Source organism: Salmo salar, chromosome ssa03, assembly GCF_905237065.1.
Source record: "Salmo salar chromosome ssa03, Ssal_v3.1, whole genome shotgun sequence".
Taxonomy (NCBI): Eukaryota; Metazoa; Chordata; class Actinopteri; order Salmoniformes; family Salmonidae; genus Salmo; species Salmo salar.
This window is the reverse complement of record NC_059444.1, coordinates 18395043-18414513: the sequence shown is the minus strand read 5'-3', so window position 1 is coordinate 18414513 and position 19471 is coordinate 18395043. Positions and strand designations below refer to the sequence as shown.

The 19471-nt window shown below is 45.4% G+C and overlaps 1 protein-coding gene across 1 annotated transcript in view; it reads left to right on the top strand.

Moving 5' to 3' along the window:
• Positions 1-10913, top strand: part of LOC106598783 (chromodomain-helicase-DNA-binding protein 7) — a 79620-nt gene extending 68707 nt beyond the window's left edge. Inside the window, exons 28-35 of the mRNA XM_045714589.1 lie at positions 232-392; positions 4260-4493; positions 4770-4937; positions 5267-5497; positions 7221-7424; positions 7696-7839; positions 8192-8296; positions 8496-10913. Coding sequence (XP_045570545.1) covers positions 232-392; positions 4260-4493; positions 4770-4937; positions 5267-5497; positions 7221-7424; positions 7696-7839; positions 8192-8296; positions 8496-9500 — 2252 coding nt within the window. The 3' untranslated portion in view covers positions 9501-10913. The remainder of the gene's footprint in view (positions 1-231; positions 393-4259; positions 4494-4769; positions 4938-5266; positions 5498-7220; positions 7425-7695; positions 7840-8191; positions 8297-8495) is intronic.
• The last annotated feature ends 8558 nt before the right edge of the window (positions 10914-19471 follow it).

The window sequence follows — 19471 nt, the reverse complement described above, 5'->3', positions numbered from 1 at the left end:
AGCCAGCCACAACAGTTAGTGGTGGTGTGTAGTTGGTCTGCTTTAGATGGCATTTAGAAAGGACTACATGGCTGTGTGTTTGTATAATTAAGCTGCTTAGGCTTGCATTGAGGACACTGTATGGTTCTCGTAGTATTCTGCTGTGGCTAGTATTAAGGAAGTACTATATTTGAAGCCATTTGTAGATTTTCCTCTGGCTGGTATTGACAAAGCACTGTTGTTGTTTTTCAGCGGGCGCCACCTCAGAGCAGAAGAACTTTGACGAGGAGAGCAACGCCTCACTGAGCACCACAGCCAGAGACGAGACCCGCGACGGGTTCTGCCCCGAGGACGGAGAGCCCTCTGCCATCCCGGCCCTCCAGGAGAGAACCACCTCATCCTTCTGGCCCAAGGTTGGTAGTAAACCATATACATTCTCATATGTATTAATGTAGTGGTGAATTAAATGAACACACAAATGAAAAAATATATACAAATATATTTTTCTCAACATATGTATTCAAATATATAAAAACACACATTGTGGGAACTGTCAGTGAACGATAGGCGTACACTATGTACATTGAGTGTACAAAACATTCAGAACTTTGAATAGAAAACACTCTAAAGTTTCTAAAACTGTTTGAATGGTGTCTGTGAGTATAACAGAACTCATATGGCAGGCAAAAACCTGAGAAGATTCTATATGGGAAGTGCCCTGTCTGACCATTTCTTGGTAATCCAATTTTTCTTATAGTAAATCTGAGTTTGGTGAGTGCCAAACTTGGTGGGTGTCAAAATAGCTAGCCGTGATGGCTGGGCTATGTACTCAGAATATTGCAAAATGTGCTTTCACCGAAAAGCTATTTTAAAATCGGACACCGCGATTGCATAAATGAGTTCTGTATCTATAATTCTTAAAATAATTGTTATGTTTTTTGTCAACGTTTATCGTGAGTAATTTAGTAAATTCACCGGAAGTTTTCGGTGGGTATGCTAGTTCTGAACAAAACATGCTAATGTAAAAAGCTGGTTTTTGATATAAATATGAACTTGATTGAACAAAACATGCATGTATTGTATAACATAATGTCCTAGGAGTGTCATCTGATGAAGATCATCAAAGGTTAGTGCTGCATTTAGCTGTGGTTTTGGTTTTTGTGACATTATATGCTAGCTTGAAAAATGGGTGTGTGATTATTTCTGGCTGGGTACTCTCCTGACATAATCTAATGTTTTGCTTTCGTTGTAAAGCCTTTTTGAAATCGGACAATGTGGTTAGATAAAGGAGAGTCTTATCTTTCAAATGGTGTAAAATAGTCATATGTTTGAGAAATTGAAATTATAGCATTTTTAAGGTTTTTCGTGTTTCGCGCCAGGCGCTACCATTGGATATTGGTAACGGAACGCCTGTCCATAAGAGGTTAAGAATGATTTTTAAGCCTTGAGACAATTGAGACATGGATTGTGTATGTGTGACGTTGAGAGGGTGAATTATCAAGACAAAAATTGCGCGCAACTCAATTTTAGGAAGGTGTTCCTAATGTTTGGTGTACATAACTTTTGGCCACGACTGTACTTTTTGAGAATGACACAAATATAAATTTTCTCGAAGCCTGCTGCCTCAGTTTGTATGATGGCAGTTTGCATATACTCCATATAATGTTATGAAGAGTGATCAGATGAATTGCAATAAATTGCAAAGTCCCTCTTTGCCATGCAAATGAACTGAATCCCCCCCCCCAAAAAAAAATTCCACTGCATTTCAGCCCTGGCACTAAAGGACCAGCTGACATCATGTCAGTGATTCTCTCGTTAACACAGGTGTGAGTGTTGATGAGGACAAGGCTGGAGATCACTCTGTCATGCTGATTGAGTTCGAATAACAGACTGGAAGCTTCAAAAGGAGGGTGGTGCTTGGAATCATTGTTCTTCCTCTGTCAACCATGGTTACCTGCAAGGAAACATGTGCCGTCATCATTGCTTTGCACAAAAAGGGCTTCACAGGCAAGGATATTGCTGTCAGTAAGATTGCACCTAAATCAACCATTTATCGGCTAATCAAGAACTTCAAGGAGAGCGGTTAAATTGTTGTGAAGAAGGCTTCAGAGCGCCCAAGAAAGTCCACCAAGCGCCAGGACCGTCTCCTAAAGTTGATTCAGCTGCGGGATCGGGGCACCACCAGTACAGAGCTTGCTCAGGAATGGCAGCAGGCAGGTGTGAGTGCATCTGCACGCACAGTGAGGCGAAGACTTTTGGAGGATGGCCTGGTGTCAAGAAGGGCAGCAAAGAAGCCACTTCTCTCCAGGAAAAAACATCAGGGGCAGACTGATATTCTGCAAAAGGTACAGGGATTGGACTGCTGAGGACTGGGGTAAAGTCATTTTCTCTGATGAATTCCCTTTCCGATTGTTTGGAGCATCCGGAATAAAGCTTGTCCGTTGAAGACAAGGTGAGCGCTACCATCAGTCCTGTGTCATGCCAACAGTAAAGCATCCTGAGACCATTCATGTGTGGGGTTGCTTCTCAGCCAAGGGAGTGGGCTCACTCACAATTTTGCCTAAGAACACAGCCATGAATAAAGAATGGTATCAACACATTCTCCGAGAGCATCTTCTCCCAACCATCCAGGAACAGTTTGGTGACAAACAATGCCTTTTCCAGCATGATGGAGCACCTTGCCACAAGGCAAAAGTGATAACTAAGTGGCTCGGGGAACAAAACATCAATATTTTGGGTCCATGGCCAGGAAACTCCCCAGACCTTAATCCCATTGAGAACTTGTGGACAATCCTCAAGAGGCAGGTGGACAAACAAAAACCCACAAATTCTGACAAACTCCAAGCATTGATTATGCAAGAATGAGCTGCCATCAGTCAGGATGTGGCCCAGAAGTTAATTGACAGCATGCCAGGGTGGATTGCAGAGGTCTTTAATAAGAAGGGTCAACACTGCAAATATTGACTCTTTGCATCAACTTCATGTAATTGTCAATAAAAGCTTTTGACACTTATGAAATGCTTGTAATTATACTAAAGTATTCCATAGTAACATCTGACAAAAATATCTAAAGACACTGAAGCAGCAAACTTTGTGGAAATTAATATTTGTGTCATTCTCAAAACTTTTGGCCACGACTGTACTCCTTGGACAGAGTGTTAAGGGGATACGTCAATATTTTGGCAATGAAGCCCGTTATCTACTTCCCCGGAGTCAGATGAAATCGTGGCTACCATTTTTATGTCTGTCTGCAGTTTGAAGGAAGTTGCTAACTAGCATTAGCGTAACTGCTAGCGGGTCAACTGTAAGTGCTGTTATTGTGAAGTGGAAACGTCTAGGAGCAACAACAGCTTAGCTGCAAAGTGGTAGGCCACACAAGTTCACAGAACGGGACCGCCGAGGGCTGAAGCAATTAGCACATACAAATCTTCTGTCCTCGGTTGCAACACTCACTACCGAGTTCCAAGCTGCCTCTGGAAGCAACGTCAGCACATTAACTGTTCGGCAGTCCGAACAAATCTGGGTTGGGCGGGTGCCAGGAAAACGCTACCTGCCCCAATGCATAGTGCCAACTGTAAAGTTTGGTGGAGGAGAAATTATGGTCTGGGGCTGTTTTTCATGGTTTGGGCTAGACCTCTTAGTTCCAGTGAATGGAAATCTTAACGCTACAGCATACAATGACATTCTAGATGATTCCAACTTTGTGGCAGGTCTTTTCTTGTTTCGGCATGACAATGCCACCGTGCACAAAGTGAGGAAGAACTTGACTGGCCTGCACAGAGCCCTGACCTCAACCCTATCAAACACCTTTGGGATGAATTGGAATGCCGACTGCAAGCCAGGCCTAATCGCCCAACATCAGTACCTGACCTCACTAATGTTCTTGTGGCTGAATAGATGTAAGTCCCCTCAGCAATGTTCCGACAGCTAATGTAAAGCCTTCCCAGAAGAGTGAAGGCTGTTATAGCAGCAAAGGGGGGACCAACTCCATATTAATATCCATGATTTTGTAATGACATTTCTGACAAGCATACATACTTTTGTCAAACTGCACACACAGACATAAACATGGTAGCCATGAGTTCCCTTTAAGTTCTGTATTGATATAACACGAATCAGTTTATGTAAAGAATTTTTGAAAAACAAGCAAAACCCTGTTCAAGTCAGACTACACTCCATCATGAAGGTACTAGTCCAGTGCCCTAGTGGTATTCTATAAAAAGTTCCAACCCCTGCTCTAGAATGAACCCATTTCTCTCTGCTCTGTCCCGACCTTCCAGGATCGTGTCATGATCAATCGCATGGACAACATCTGCGATGTGGTCATCATGGGCAAGTGGCCCGCCAACCGACGCCAGCTCTTCGACTTCCCGGGCCTGTTGCCTGGATACCCCGGCCCCATGACGTCTGAAAGCCCCATGCCGAGGCGAAGCCTGGCCGAACTGTCGATGGCAGCGGCCGCTCAGACCAGCTTCAGTGGCAGCGAGGACCTCACCCTGTCGCCCCAGGTTAATGTAAGTCGCTAGCTAGGCCCGAAACTGCTAACCGAAGACTCTATCCCTACCCTCCCAAAGTAGGTTTAGTTTGTTCTAACTGCACAATTTATCAAGATATTAGTCCTTCACAATAAATTGATTGAAGTTAATGTATTGATGCGGTCTGTAAATAGATATTCCTTTATTAATCATAAAAACACATTCCTTACATCATTGCAATTTACTTTCATTGATTTTAATTGTTGTTGTGATCACATCTTAATCATCCCTCTCTTCTTCCCTTCCTCCGTACAGGAGGATGCTCTGAGCATATCATTGCCGAAGCAGCGTCGTCGCAGGCGGAGGAAGGTGGAGATAGAGGCGGAGCGTGTGGCCAAGCGCAGGAACCTGATGGATATGGTGGCCCAGCTCAGAGAGTCTCACGCTGCAGAGTCCCAGAGCCAGGCCATGGATCTTACCAAGGCACGGTCTTTAGAGTTAGGAATTAATACTCAATTCAGAAATGAGAATTATGCGTCACTTTTTACAACTGCATTGTTTCATTTTTTAATTATAGTTTTGGGTCAGGTCCCTGATTTTAAATACTTTTAATCTCAATGGGATCAGGTGTAGGAGTAAAATGGATATCATTAAAATAAAATGTATTTATCATAACATCTATTTATATAAATTAATCAAATATGTAAAGCACTATGGACTGTATTATATTAAAGTTTCCATTTTTGTTACGGGTATTGTATTTAGTCTATTCATTTACTCTAAAAGTTTCCATACTGGTTTATCTTTTCCAGGGTATTCTGCACCAGCACCACAAGTCTTCAGCGCCGTCCCCGGCGAGCTCCTCCAGCAGCATGGTGTCACCTGCTGCCCTCAAGGCACAGATGGAGCTTCTGCAGGCGTCCACACCCTCCAGACACAGGGCCAACTGCTCATTGGTCGAGGCTGACCTGCCCACCAGGAGGAGGCGGGGCCGCAGGAAAAATGTGGAGGGGCTGGAGCTGCTGTTCATGAGAGGAGCCACGGTACAGGACTCATTACTAGAGAAATACATGTCAATAATTCTAAAGAAAATACACAGATGGATTTAGTTTTGAACGTTTTTGTAAGATGCCCTGAACATTGTACGTATTGGATCTTTTTGGGAAAAGGCATGCTTTCTCAATTAGACTAAACTACATTCAAATAAATTTGATAGGAATGAAAACATCAAATTACACTGAAGAAAAATATGTTTCACGAGCTGAAATAAAAGATATCATAAATATTCCATAAGCACAAAAAATCTTATTTCTCTCAAATTTGGTGCACAAATGTGTTTACATTCCTGTTAGTGAGCATTTAATCTTTGCCAAGATAATCCATCCACCTGACAGGTGTGGCATATAAAGAAGCTGATTAAACAGCATGATCATTACACAGGTGCACCTTGTGCTGGGGACAATAAAAGGCCACTCTAAAATGTGCAGTTTTGTCACACAATACAATGCCACAGATGTCTCAAGTTTTGAGGGAGCGTGCAGTTGGCATGCTGACTACAGGAATGTCCACCAGAGCTGTTGCCTGAGAATTGAATGTTCATTTCTCAACCATAAGCCACCTCCAACGTAGATTTAGAATTTGGCAGTACATCCAACCGGCCTCACAACCGCAGACCATGTGGGCGAGCGGTTTGCTGATGTCAAAGTTGTGAACAGAGTGCCTCATGGTGGAGGTGAGGTTATGGGATGGGCAGAAATACCATGACGAGACCCTGAGGCCCATTGTTTCTACGGTATCTGTGACCTACAGATGCATATCTGTATTCCCAGTCCATAGATTAGGGTCTAATGAATTTATTTCAATTGACTGATTTCCTTGTGAGCTATGTAAAATCTTCGAAGTAGCTGGTGTTGCGTTTATTCTTTTTCAGTATATATTTGATAAAATTTTTTTTTTAAATAAATCACAGAAATACTCAGATTGAATTTGACATGGTAATGAACAGATCATGATGTAATTTGACATGGTAATGAACAGATCATGATGTAATTTGACATGGTAATGAACAGATCATGATATAATTTGACATGGTAATGAGCAGATCATCATGTAATTTGACATGGTAATGAACAGATCATGATGTAATTTGACATGGTAATGAACAGATCATGATGTAATTTGACATGGTAATGAACAGATCATGATGTAATTTGACATGGTAATGAACAGATCATGATGTAATTTGACATGGTAATGAACAGATCATGATGTAATTTGACATGGTAATGAACAGATCATGATGTAATTTGACATGGTAATGAACAGATCATGATGTAATTTGACATGGTAATGAACAGATCATGATGTAATTTGACATGGTAATGAACAGATCATGATGTAATTTGACATGGTAATGAACAGATCATGATGTAATTTGACATGGTAATGAACAGATCATGATGTAATTTGACATGGTAATGAACAGATCATGATGTAATTTGACATGGTAATGAACAGATCATGATGTAATTTGACATGGTAATGAACAGATCATGATGTAATTTGACATGGTAATGAACAGATCATGATGTAATTTGACATGGTAATGAACAGATCATGATGTAATTTGACATGGTAATGAACAGATCATGATGTAATTTGACATGGTAATGAACAGATCATGATGTAATTTGACATGGTAATGAACAGATCATGATGTAATTTGACATGGTAATGAACAGAGTTTCTCCTGCCTTCCCACAACAGGAAGATTCAGACAGGACCAAAGCTTCAGTGGAGGGGATGTCACCACGTTCCCACCGCCACAACATTCCCAGCACCTCCGCCCGTGTCCCCTCTGTCAGCGCTATGGAGGACAGGGAGGCTGGTACCCCCTCTAACAAAGACCTGAGTGACTGGCTCAGACAGCACCCCACATACACCATGGACATGCCTACTGCGTACACACCAGTATGTACTAGATTTTTTTTGTATACAATATTTTTTATCAGATTTCCCTATCCAGTGGAACTATCCATTCATGTGGCATATGACTTACCTTCAACCCCCTGGTCGCTTTCCTAAATCAAATCTTACCACAACCCTTTCAGTGATTCAACTATGGTTACAAAATATAACATTTAGCTATTCTATTTTGTAACGGTTGTAGTGTATTAAAGAATCTCAGATGTCCTGTCATGGTTCCTAAACCCTGTCCCTTCCCCCGTCTGCCTCACTGTAGAAGAGTGAGGAGACGCTCCTCTCCTCCCAGTTCCCCAAACCCAAGCAGAAGAGACACCGCTGCCGGAACCCCAACAAGATCGACATCAACACGCTCACCGGAGAAGAGAGGGTTCCCGTGGTCAACCGAAGAAACGGAAGAAAGGTTTGGGCTCATTTTGGTACAGAAAGGTTTGGGCTCATTTTGGTACAGAAAGGTTTGGGCTCATTTTGGTACAGAAAGGTTTGGGCTCATTTTGGTACAGAAAGGTTTGGGCTCATTTTGGTACAGAAAGGTTTGGGCTCATTTTGGTACAGAAAGGTTTGGGCTCATTTCGGTACAGAAAGGTTTGGGCTCATTTTGGTACAGAAAGGTTTGGGCTCATTTCGGTACAAATCAATTTTCACAAATGCATTGGTCGCTGTGTAGCAACAGTTTCAAAGACCTAATTTGGCTTTTCATGGCAAACTGAAGGTATTGGTAGCTTAAGAACCATTTTGTCCCATTTCTTTCCCAGATGGGTGGTGCCATGGCCCCTCCCATGAAGGATCTTCCCAGATGGCTCCTGGAGAACCCAGATTTTGCTGTCGCTCCAGAGTGGACTGACATTGTCAAGCAATCGGTGAGTCATTTGTCCTTCTCCTGTTTAGCCATCAAATGATGGCAATCAGCACTTGTTTTATATTTTGACTTTATCTGATGGAATTTCAACAAGCAGTTTGAACTCTGTTTGAGCAGAAATTGATGCCTAAATGCTAAATTGTCATTGACTGCCATGAGTGTAAGGTCAAACTAACTGTGGTCTCCTCTCCCTTCCTTAGGGCTTCCTCCCTGAGGCCATGTCCGACCGTCTCCTGACTGGGCCCTTGGTGCGTGAGGAAGGCGTCCGTCGTCGGGGAAGACGTCCCAAATCGGAGATCGCCAAGGCAACAGCGGCCCAGGCTGCATCCTCTGGGGGCCTTAACCCCCTGCTGATAAACGGCCTGTTTGGAGGCATGGACCTCACCAGCTTGCAGGGCCTACAGAGCCTCCAGAGCCTGCAGCTGCAGCTCATGGGCTTCCCCGGCATGGGGGGGGCTGATGCTAAACACGTCTCGGCCATGCTGCCTCTCGTGCTGCCTGGCATGGCTGGTATGGGTGGTCTGCCCAACGTGTTTGGCCTGGGAGGCCTGTTCGCCAGCAACCTGGCTGTAGCCACCCCTGTTGCAGCCACGCCTGCTGCAGCCTCCAACGGCACCAACGACGAGGGCGATTCGGACGAGACATCGAAGAGAGATGCCAGGGAGGGTGGAGAAGAGCGGGATGAGGAGAAGGACGACACTGGGAAGGAGACAGCGTCGAGCAAGGCTAATGGGGAGGCCGTGGCTCTGAATGTGGCTGCTGCCGCTATGGCCGCCTCCGGCATGTCGGCTAACTCCCTGGCCTTCAATCCCTTCCTGCTCTCCACCATGGCCCCGGGGCTCTTTTCCCCCTACATGTTCCTGCCCCCTGGCCTGGGAGGTCTCACCCTGCCTGGCTTCCCCCCCACTGCCCTGGCCGACCTGCAGAGTGCCATGGCTGGAGCCATGGGGGTTGCCTCTGGAGCTCAGGGCCAGGAGAAGGAGCCCAGCCAGGGTGCCCTGGACCGCCCTGCTGCTGCGACCGCAGACCCAGAGACTCCTGATGACAGTGACTCAGCTGAGAGCCTGGAGAAGACTGCAGAGTCGTCTGCGCTAGAAGATGAGGCCTCCGCATTGGCCGAGGAAGCCGACTCACCAGAAGACCTGGAGGCCGAGGAAGAGGAGGAAGGAGAGGATGCCCTTGAGGAGGAAGAGAAGAGTGACTGAATCTAACTGGGCTTTGACCCCCCACACACCAACTTGATATCCAAACATATGAATTTGTTTTCATTGTTTTTGTTTCTTTGACAGGTAAAAATGTAAATCAGGGAGAGCATATGTAGCTAAAGGCTCTTAATGTATTGTTAATGGCATAGTCAGGGAAAAAGCTAACTGAAGTAGAGTTTTGCGGATGTTAAAAGGGTGTTATTTTTGGTCTTTGTTCACTGAATGGTGCATTCTAGATGAAATGGGAAATTTCCTCAAATATTATTATAGGAATTAATCGTTCCAATAGTGCTATGCTGCTTTTCTGTTTCAGTTATTTAATTTTTTGGTGGATATTGTGACAGTAAGTAGCATCTCGTAACTCTCCAGTGGCGCACAATTTAACGGCATTAAGCATCTGTCTATATGCTGCTGATGAAAAGAATCATGGGTAATTTAGATTTTGCTGTTGTACTGTTCTGCTTTGAAGAGCAGGAGGAAGTTCTCACAAATCAGATGGCCTAATAATCTGACTGTTCCCAGTCTCTCACTGACGATCACACACACACACGTCTGTCTATTCCTGTAGTCTTACACTCTAAACAATCCTACCTGACTGTTCCCCCGTCTCAATCGGACGGTCCTACCGTCACCTTCCAACCGTTCCTGTCCCATTACCCTTCTCAGTACCAGTTTTCTGTCCACTATTAACACCCATATTGTCTGACTCTTCCAAGTCACACTGGTTTTAGAAACAGTTTTCCAGTTTCACAGCGACCGATGGCCCTGACTCTCCTGCCTGTTTTTAGTCTGACACTGACAAAGCCGAGCAGAGGAGAGACCTCTCTCCCACAACGCGGAGGGAGACAGCAATAACCGAAGGCAGCTTTTGAATGTTTCAAACATCGCTCTCCCATTTTAACACAACTACAACCACAAGTGTTGGTGAAAAAGAGAAACGAAATTGCATACAAATGATGACATTAAAAAGTTCTGCAATCAATTCGTCTCACTCTCTTTCTGATGATGCATTGGTGTACGAGTAAAATAATCAGGTACCTTTTATCTTTGAATGGACTTTTTCTTTCTTTTAGCCACCAAGCTGAACAGCATTACCTCAATTCTAACTAGCCTTGAAGTTTACAGACATACGTTGTAAATGGGTTTTTTTGTGTGTCTGTTATTTTTTTGGAACATCGTACGATGAACTGTTGTTATGACGCTTTTAATAAAAGTGAATCATGATATTCGCCTAGGAAACCAAACCCAGAGTGCTTGTTGTGACTGTTTTGAAATTAGATGTTAAATGTAGATGTCTATTTTGAGTGTTAAATGATGTTGGTTGATTCATGGTGGTGATATTGTCAGAAAGCAGCAGAAAATGAAGTAAATACCCCAGAATCTGAAAATAAAGGGTTTTTAAGTGCAGATGGACCACTTTTCGCCAAATCTGTTCATTGCTTCTGTCTATTACAAATATCCACTAACGATTCAATAAAATCAACTACATTCACTTAAGAATCACATTTCAGACATATTTAATTTCATAGCAAAGTAATTGTCTGCATATGTTGTAATTTTGCAAAACACTAGAACAGCCACGCTATCCATCTACCCTACATGAGGAAAGGTGACACTTGCCGAGAGACGTTGGCTGATTGCCAGCTCTGCTCTCACCTGATGAGAAGGTCTTTATAGGTGAACGCAATCTCATACAACCCTAATTAGTCCTTATCTTCGTCATGAGAAGGAGCCAATATGGATGTAGTGAGGCTATTTGAGAATTTGGCCACAGTCATTGAGTCCTAAAGGTCATGAACTTGGGTTCTTACTGGGACGTTCTAGCATATGCCTCATGATATGGTCTTTCAACAGATGCTTCCAGAGCAATGTACAGTGTATTCGGAAAGTATTCAGACCCCTTGACTTTTTCCACATTGTGTTACGTTACACCCTCATTCAAAAAAATTGTTTTATCCCTCAATCTATAATAACAAAGAAAAACTGAAATATAACATTTTCATAAGTATTCAGACCATTTACTCAGTACTTTGTTGAAGCAACTTCGGGTTCTTGGTCACCTCCCTGACCAAGGCCCCTCTCCCCCAATTGCTCAGTTTGGCCAGGCGGCCAGCTCTAGGAAGAGTCTGGGTGGTTACAAACTTCTTCCATTTAAGAATGATGGAGGCCACTGTGTTATTGGGGACCTTCAATGCTGCAGAAATGTTTTCGTACCCATCCCAAGATCTGTGCCTCGACACAATCCTGTCTCGGAGCTCTACGGACAATTCCTTCGACCTCATGGCTTGGTTTTTGCACTGACATGCACTGTCAACTGTGGTACCTTATATAGACAGGTGTGTGCCTTTCCAAATCATGCCCAATCAATTAAATTTATCACAGGTGGACTCCAAGTTGTAGGAACAGCTCAAGGATGATGGATGGAAACAGGGTGCACCTGAGCTAAATTGAGTCTCATAGCAAAGGGTCTGAATACTTCTGTAAATAAGGTATTTCTGTTTTATTGTTAATACATTTGCAAACATGCCTAAAAACCTGTTTTTGCTTTGTCATTATGGGGTATCGTGTGTAGATTGAGGAAAAACATTTATTCAATAAATTTTACAATAAGGCTCTAATGTCACAACATTGGTAAAGTCAAGGGGTCTCAATACTTTTACATTAAAAGACCCAACTCTGCTGTTTTTATTTCAATATAAAATCATTTCTGGGTAAAATTAAGTACCTTACTACAATTGATTTCTATTAAAATGGGGGGGGGGCTTCAGCAAGAATTTTGCTAGGACTGTCTGGGAGTGGTCTGAGTGGGGAGGGGTAAACTCAGTGTTAGTTTCATCAGCTGTTGTACAATGTGATAAACACAGGCAGAACATAATTTTGACTGCACTGGGCCTTTGAACATATTTGGCCCATGCAGGAATCAAATCTAAGATTTGTGCTCTAAACACCATGCTCCAACCAACTGGGACATTGGAGGCCCCATATGCTGGCTGGTGGCTGTCGGTCTGGTAACTCGGGCGGTTGTCATAAATGGCAGCTCTCCCAATGGACCTACTGATGTGACACACTGACAGGAGGGGCAGACGTGGCAGCCCGTGTGGTGGGGAGTTGGAGACCCTGTGTGTGTTTACGGATGGAGAGGAGACTGGATGGGGGACTGGTTTTCTCCTGACAGACGTCTCTCATAATCGTGCTCTCTCGATGAAGTGGGTCGTGAAATACATAGTTCTCCTGTGCTTTCCCAGCATTCATTGTGTCTGGGAAGCTTTCCGTGATAGACAGGGACACTTGAAAAGGAAGAATAAACAAAAACACGTTTAAATAAAAAATCGAATCAAATTGTATTTGTCACATGCTTCGAAGCCAACAAGTGTTCACTAACAGTGATATGCTTACTTAAGAGTCCTTTTCCAACAATGCAGAGTTAAAGATGGACAAAAAGGAAATAGTGACACGAATAAATACACAGTGAATAATAAATAACGAGTAAAAGTAACATGCCTATGTACCAGAGGTGTGGACTCGAGTCACATGACTTGGACTCGAGTCACAAATATGATGACTTACAACTCGATTTTGACTTTAACACCAATGACTCGTGACTTAACTTGGACTGACTTGGTCAGTCAATCAATCAATCAATCAAATGTATTTATAAAGCCCTTCTTACATCAGCTGATGTCACAAAGTGCTGTACAGAAACCCAGCCTAAAACCCCAAATAGCAAGCAATGCAGGTGTAGAAGCACGGTGGCTAGGAAAAACTCCCTAGAAAGTCCAGAACCTAGGAAGAAACCAGGCTATGAGGGGTGGCGAGCCTGTGAGGAGTAAATGTCAGTTGGCTTTTCATAGCCGATGATACCCTCCCCAAGCCCAAATATAAAAAATTATGCTATTAAAAAAAGTGTGCAGCACATCAACTCTTCATTTAACGGATTACAGTTTGAATCGGACAGCAGCCAATCAAATTGTGCCAGCTGAGAAATGTTGCGCATGGAAGTGCAGAGGAACGTCGGCAGGTGAATTCAGATGGAGCTCTTGGAAAGATGATACCCCAAATGATTATTTTCAGATATAAAGCCTACGCTGTATCAACAAAAAACGAATTGCAACTTGCAAAACATGCGGGAAGAAAATGACAGATGGAGGTGCAACAATTTCCAACTTTGTTCGACATTTGAAGCTGCACAAGGAACGGTAAGTCATGGCTAATATAGCCAACAGCTATATAATTTATAACTTTGCTAGTGTAGCATGTAGGTTAACGTAACGTTAAATCAATGAGCCTCCACACAGTCAGTCAGTGCGGGAACATGATCATTGCTCCCAGGATTGAGCTACAGCTGGCCAGGCTGTTGGTAGCCTAAATCCTGCCTGATGTTACTGCTGTTCCTAAAACCATTGACATACGTTAGCCTACTGTAACCACACAGAGAGAGAGAGTGTGTGTGTGTGAGAGTGAAGGTTGGGCAATTGTGTACAAACCTACATCGCCCGATTGCGATCCTCGATAGTCGATTGCTATTGGGGGGCGGGTCTTTCTCATGGCTACCCATGTATTTCCATGGAAATATAGAGTTTATTTGGAAAGTAATACATTTAAATATTTTTAAAAGCATTCATGATTTGCGTAAATGTAATATACTAACTATTACTCTTGTTAAAAATATGAAATGGTATTACATTTGGTGAAGAGCACATTATGACTTGTTAGGACTCGAAACTCAAAGTTTAGGACTTTAGACTTGTTGGTCTTGACTTGAGACTTGACTCGGACTTGAGTGCTAAGACTTGAGACTTACTTGTGACTTGTAAAACAATGACTTGGTCCCACCTCTGCTATATACACAGGGTACCAGTACCGAGTCGATGTGCAAGGGTACGAGGTAATTGAGGTAGCTATGTACAGTACATATAGGTAGGGGTAAAGTGACTAGGCAACAGGATAGATCATGGACTGAGCTGTAGCAGCATATGTGGTGAGTGGGAAAGTGTGTGTGTGTGGCATCAGTATGCATATGTTCGCATGGCATGTGTGGGCGTGTGTGTGTTTTAGGGTGTAAGTATGTGTGAGTGTGTGGGTAGAGTCCAGTGTATGTGCATAGGGTCAGTGAAGGGGGTTATTTAAAAAAAAAAAAGGGTCAATGCAGATATCTCTCCCTCGCCCTCCATTTAGCAAATCTGACCATAATACTATCCGCCTGCTTACAAACAAAAACTAAACCAGGAAGCAGCAGTGACTCGTTCAATAAAAAAGTGGTCAGATGAAGCAGATGCTAAGCTACAGGACTGTTTTGCTAGCACAGACTGGAATATGTTCTGGGATTCTTCCGATGGCGTTGAGGAGTACGCCACATCAGTCACTGGCTTCATCAATAAGTGCATCGATGACGTCGTCCCCACAGTGACTCTACATACATACCCCAACCAGAAGCCATGGATTACAGGCAACATCCTCACTGAGCTAAAGGGTAGAGCTGCTGCTTCCAAGGAGCGGGACTCTAACCCGGACACTTATAAGAAATCCCGCTATGCCCTCCGACGAGCTATCAAACAGGCAAAGCGTCAATACAGGACTAAGATTGAATCGTACTACACCGGCTCCGACACTCGTCGGATGTGGCAGAGCTTACAAACTATTACAGACTAGAAATGGAAGCACAGCCGCAAGCTGCCAAGTGACACGAGCCTACCAGACGAGCTAAATTACTTCTATGCTCGCTTTGAGGCAAGCAACACTGAAACATGCATGAGAGCTTCAGCTGTTCCGGACGACTGTGTGATCACACTCTCCGTAGCCAATGTAAGACCTTTAAGCAGGTCAACATTCACAAGGCCGCAGGGCCAGACGGATTACCAGGACGTGTACTCCAAGCATGCGCTGACCAACTGGCAAGTGTCTTCACTGACATTTTCAACCTCCCTGACTGAGTCTGTAATACCAACATGTTTCAGCAGACCACCATAGTGCCTGTACCCAAGAACACTAAGGTAACCTGCATAAATGACTACCGACCCGTAACACTCACGTCTGTAGCCATGAAGTGCTATGAAAGGCTGGTCATGGCTCACAACACCATTATCCCAGAAACCCTAGAGCCACTCCAATTTGCATACCGCCCCAACAGATCCACAGATGATGCAATCTCTTTTGCACTCCACACTGCCCTTTCCATCCTGGACCAAAGGAACTTCTATGTAAGAATGCTGTTCATTGACTACAGCTCAGTGAAGGCATGACTCCAACACCATTAAGTTTGCCGATGACATAACAGTGGTAGGTAGACCTGATCACCGACAATGATGAGACAGCCTATAGAGAGGAGGTCAGAGACCTGGCCGTGTGGTGCCAGGATAACAACCTTTCCCTCAACATGATCAAGACAAAGGAGAAGTTTGTGGGCTACAGTAAAAGGAGGACCGAGCACGCCCCCATTCTCATTGACAGGGCTGTAGTGGAGCAGGTTGAGAGCTTCAACTTCCTTGGTGTCCACATCACCAACAAACTATCATGGTCCAAACACACTAAGACAGTCGTGAAGAGGGCACGACAAAGCCTATTCCCCTCCAGCCACCCAAGCAATAGATTGTTCTCTCTGCTACCGCATGGCAAGCGGTACCAGTGCATCGAGTCTGGAACCAACAGGACCCTGAATAGCTTCTACCCCCAAGCCATAAGACTGCTAAACAAGACTGATAAATAGCTAATCAAAAGCCTACCTGGACTAAATCAAATCAAATCAAATTGTATTTGTCACATGTGCCGAATACAACAGGTAGACCTTAGTGAAATGCTTACTTACAAGCCCTTAACCAACAATGCAGTTTTAAGAAATATAAGGTTAGTCGAGGTAATTGAGGTAATATTTACATGTTGGTAGAGTAAAAGTGACTATGCATAGATAATAAACAGAGTAGCAGCAGCCTACAGGGCATTGCAAATAGTCTGGATAGCCATTTGATTAGCAGTTCAGGAGTCTTATGGCTTGGGGGTAGAAGCTGTTTAGAAGCCTTTTGGACCTAGACTTGGCGCTCCGGTACCAATTGCCGTCCGGTAGCAGAGAGAACAGTCTATGACTAGGGTGTCTGGAGTCTTTGACAATTTCTAGGGCCTTCCTCTGACACCGTCTGGTATAGAGGTCCTGGATGGCAGGAAGCTTGGCCCCAGCGATGTACTGGGCCTTACGCACTAGCCTCTGTGGTGCCTTGCGGTCGGAGGCCGAGCAGTTGCCATACCAGGCAGTGATGCAACTAGTCAGGATGCTCTGATGGTGCAGCTGTAGAACTTTTTGAGGATCTGAGGACGCATGCCAAATCTTTTCAGTCTCCTGAGGAGGAATAGGTGCTGTCGTGCCTTTTCACAACTGTGTGGGTGTATGTGGACCATGTTAATTCCTTTGTGATTGGACGCTATCGACCCGCTCCACTACAGCTCCATCGATGTGGATGGGGGTGTGCTCGCCCCTCCGTTTCTTGTAGTCCACGATCAGCTCCTTTGTCTTGCTGACGTTGAGGGAAAGGTTGTTGTCCTGGCGCCACACTGCCAGGTCTCTGACTTCCTCCCTATAGGCTGTGTTAAATGCTGAGTTGTAGTTAATGAACAGCATTCTTACATAGGTATTCCTTTTGTCCAGGTGGGTGAGGGCAGTGTGGAGTGCAATAGAGATTGCGTCATCTGTGGATCTGTTGGGGCAGTATGCAAATTGGAGTGGCTCTAGGGTTTCTGGGATAATGGTGTTGATGTCCAAAAGGCTTCGTAACAGCTTCTGTTTATTATCTGTGCATAGTCACTTTATCTCTACCTACATGACATATTATCTCGACTAACCTATGCCCCCGCACATTGACTTTGTACCCGTACCCCCTGTATATAGCCTTGCTACTGTTATTTTATTCTTGCGCTTTAATTTGTATATTTTATTTTTTCTTAATTTTTTTAACTTCAGTTTATCTTAGTAAATACTTTCTTAACACTTATTTTTCTTCAAACTGCATTGTTGGTTAAGGGCGTGTAAGTAAGCATTTCACTGTAAGGTCTACACCTGTTGTATTTGATGCATGTGATACATACAATTTGATTCGATTTGTTGGAGCAGTGTGCGAATTGGAGTGCATACAGGGTTTCTGGGATGATGGTGTTGATGTGAGCCATGACCAGCCTTTCAAAGCATTTCATGGCTATAGATGTGAGTGCTACGGGGCGATAGTCATTTAGGCAGGTTACCTTAGCGTTCTTGGGCACAGGACAATGGTGGCCTGCTTAAAACAAGTTGGTATTACAGATCAGATCAGGGATAGGTTGAAAATGTCAGTGTAGACACTTGCCAGCTGGTCAGTGCGTGCTCTGAGTACACATCCTGGTATTCCGCCTGGCCCAGCGACCTTGCACCCCCAAGGTGCAGACTCCGAATGCAAAAACAAAACAAAAAAAAACAAAAAACAAAGGGAGGGTAACCAGTGTCTATGGCGGCTCTGGTGCAGTACCCAGAACCTTATCATCCATCGCATCCTCCAGTAGAGGAGGCAGCTCTGGTTCGGGGCGTAACACCCACTCCGCCCGCTGATCCCTCTGCTTCTGTGCCACTGGACCGTAGATCATCGCTGGAGGTTCTGGGCTGCAGGCCGCCGCTGAAGACTCCGGGCTGCAGGCCGCCGCTGAAGGTTCCGGGCTGCAGGCCGCCGCTGAAGGTTCCGGGCTGCAGGCCGCCGCCGGAAGGTTCCGGGCTGCAGGCCGCCGCCGGAAGGTTCCGGGCTGCAGGCCGCCGCCGGAAGGTTCCGGGCTGCAGGCCGCCGCCGGAAGGTTCCGGGCTGCAGGCCGCCGCCGGAAGGTTCCGGGCTGCAGGCCGCCGCCGGAAGGTTCCGGGCTGCAGGCCGCCGCCGGAAGGTTCCGGGCTGCAGGCCGCCGCCGGAAGGTTCCGGGCTGCAGGCCGTCGCCGGAAGCTCTGGACTGGGAATGCGCACTGAAGGCCTGATGCGTGGGGCTGGCACAGGTGACGCCAGACTAGTAACACGCACCTCTGGGCGAGTGCGGGGAGCAGGAACAAGACACCCTGGACTGGGCAGGCGCACTGGAGGCCTGATGCGTGGGAGTGGCACAGGTGGCGCCAGACTGGTGACACGCACCTCAGGGCAAGTGCGAGGAGCAGGCACAGGACGTACCAGGCTGGATAGACTTACTGGAGGCCGGGTACGTGGGGCAGGCACAGGATATACTGGGCCGTGGAGGCGCACCGGAGGTCTCGAGCGTATAGCTGGCACAACCCGTCCTGGCCGGATGCTTACTTTCGCCCGGCAAACGCGGGGAGCTGGCACAGGACGAACTGGGCTGCGAACACGCTGTGGCGACACATTGCGCAGCGCCGGCGCAGGATATCCTGGACCGAGAAGGCGAACTGGAGACCAGGAGCGCTGAGCCGGCACCACCCCTCCTGGCTGAATGCTCAACCTAGCACAGCGAATGCGGGTTGCGGGCACAGATCGCACCGGGCTGTGAATGCGCACTGGCGACAGTGCGCATCACCGCATAACACGGTGCTTGCTTCTTCACTCGCTCCCCATGGTAAGCACGGGGAGTTGGCTCAAGTTTCCACCCTGACTCTGCCAAACTCCCCGTGTGCCCCTCCAAAAACTTTTTTGGGGGTGCCTCTCGCACTTGCCTCGTGGTTGGAATAGTGCCTCATAATAACGGCGCTCTGCTTTTGCTGCCTCAATCTCCTCCCTCGGGCGGCGATACTCCCCAGCCTGACTCCCGGGTCCTTTCCCGTCCGGAATCTCCTCCCAGGTCAATTCCTGATCACGCTGCTTGGTCCTCTGGTGGTGGGTGATTCTGTCATGGCTGTCAAAAGGAGAGGACCAAGGTGCAGCGTGTGTGTAGTTCCACATTTGATTTACTCTGTGAAACTATGCAATACATCAACTAACTGAATAGACAAAACAACAAACCGTGACGCAGAGGAGAAAAACAAACACTAT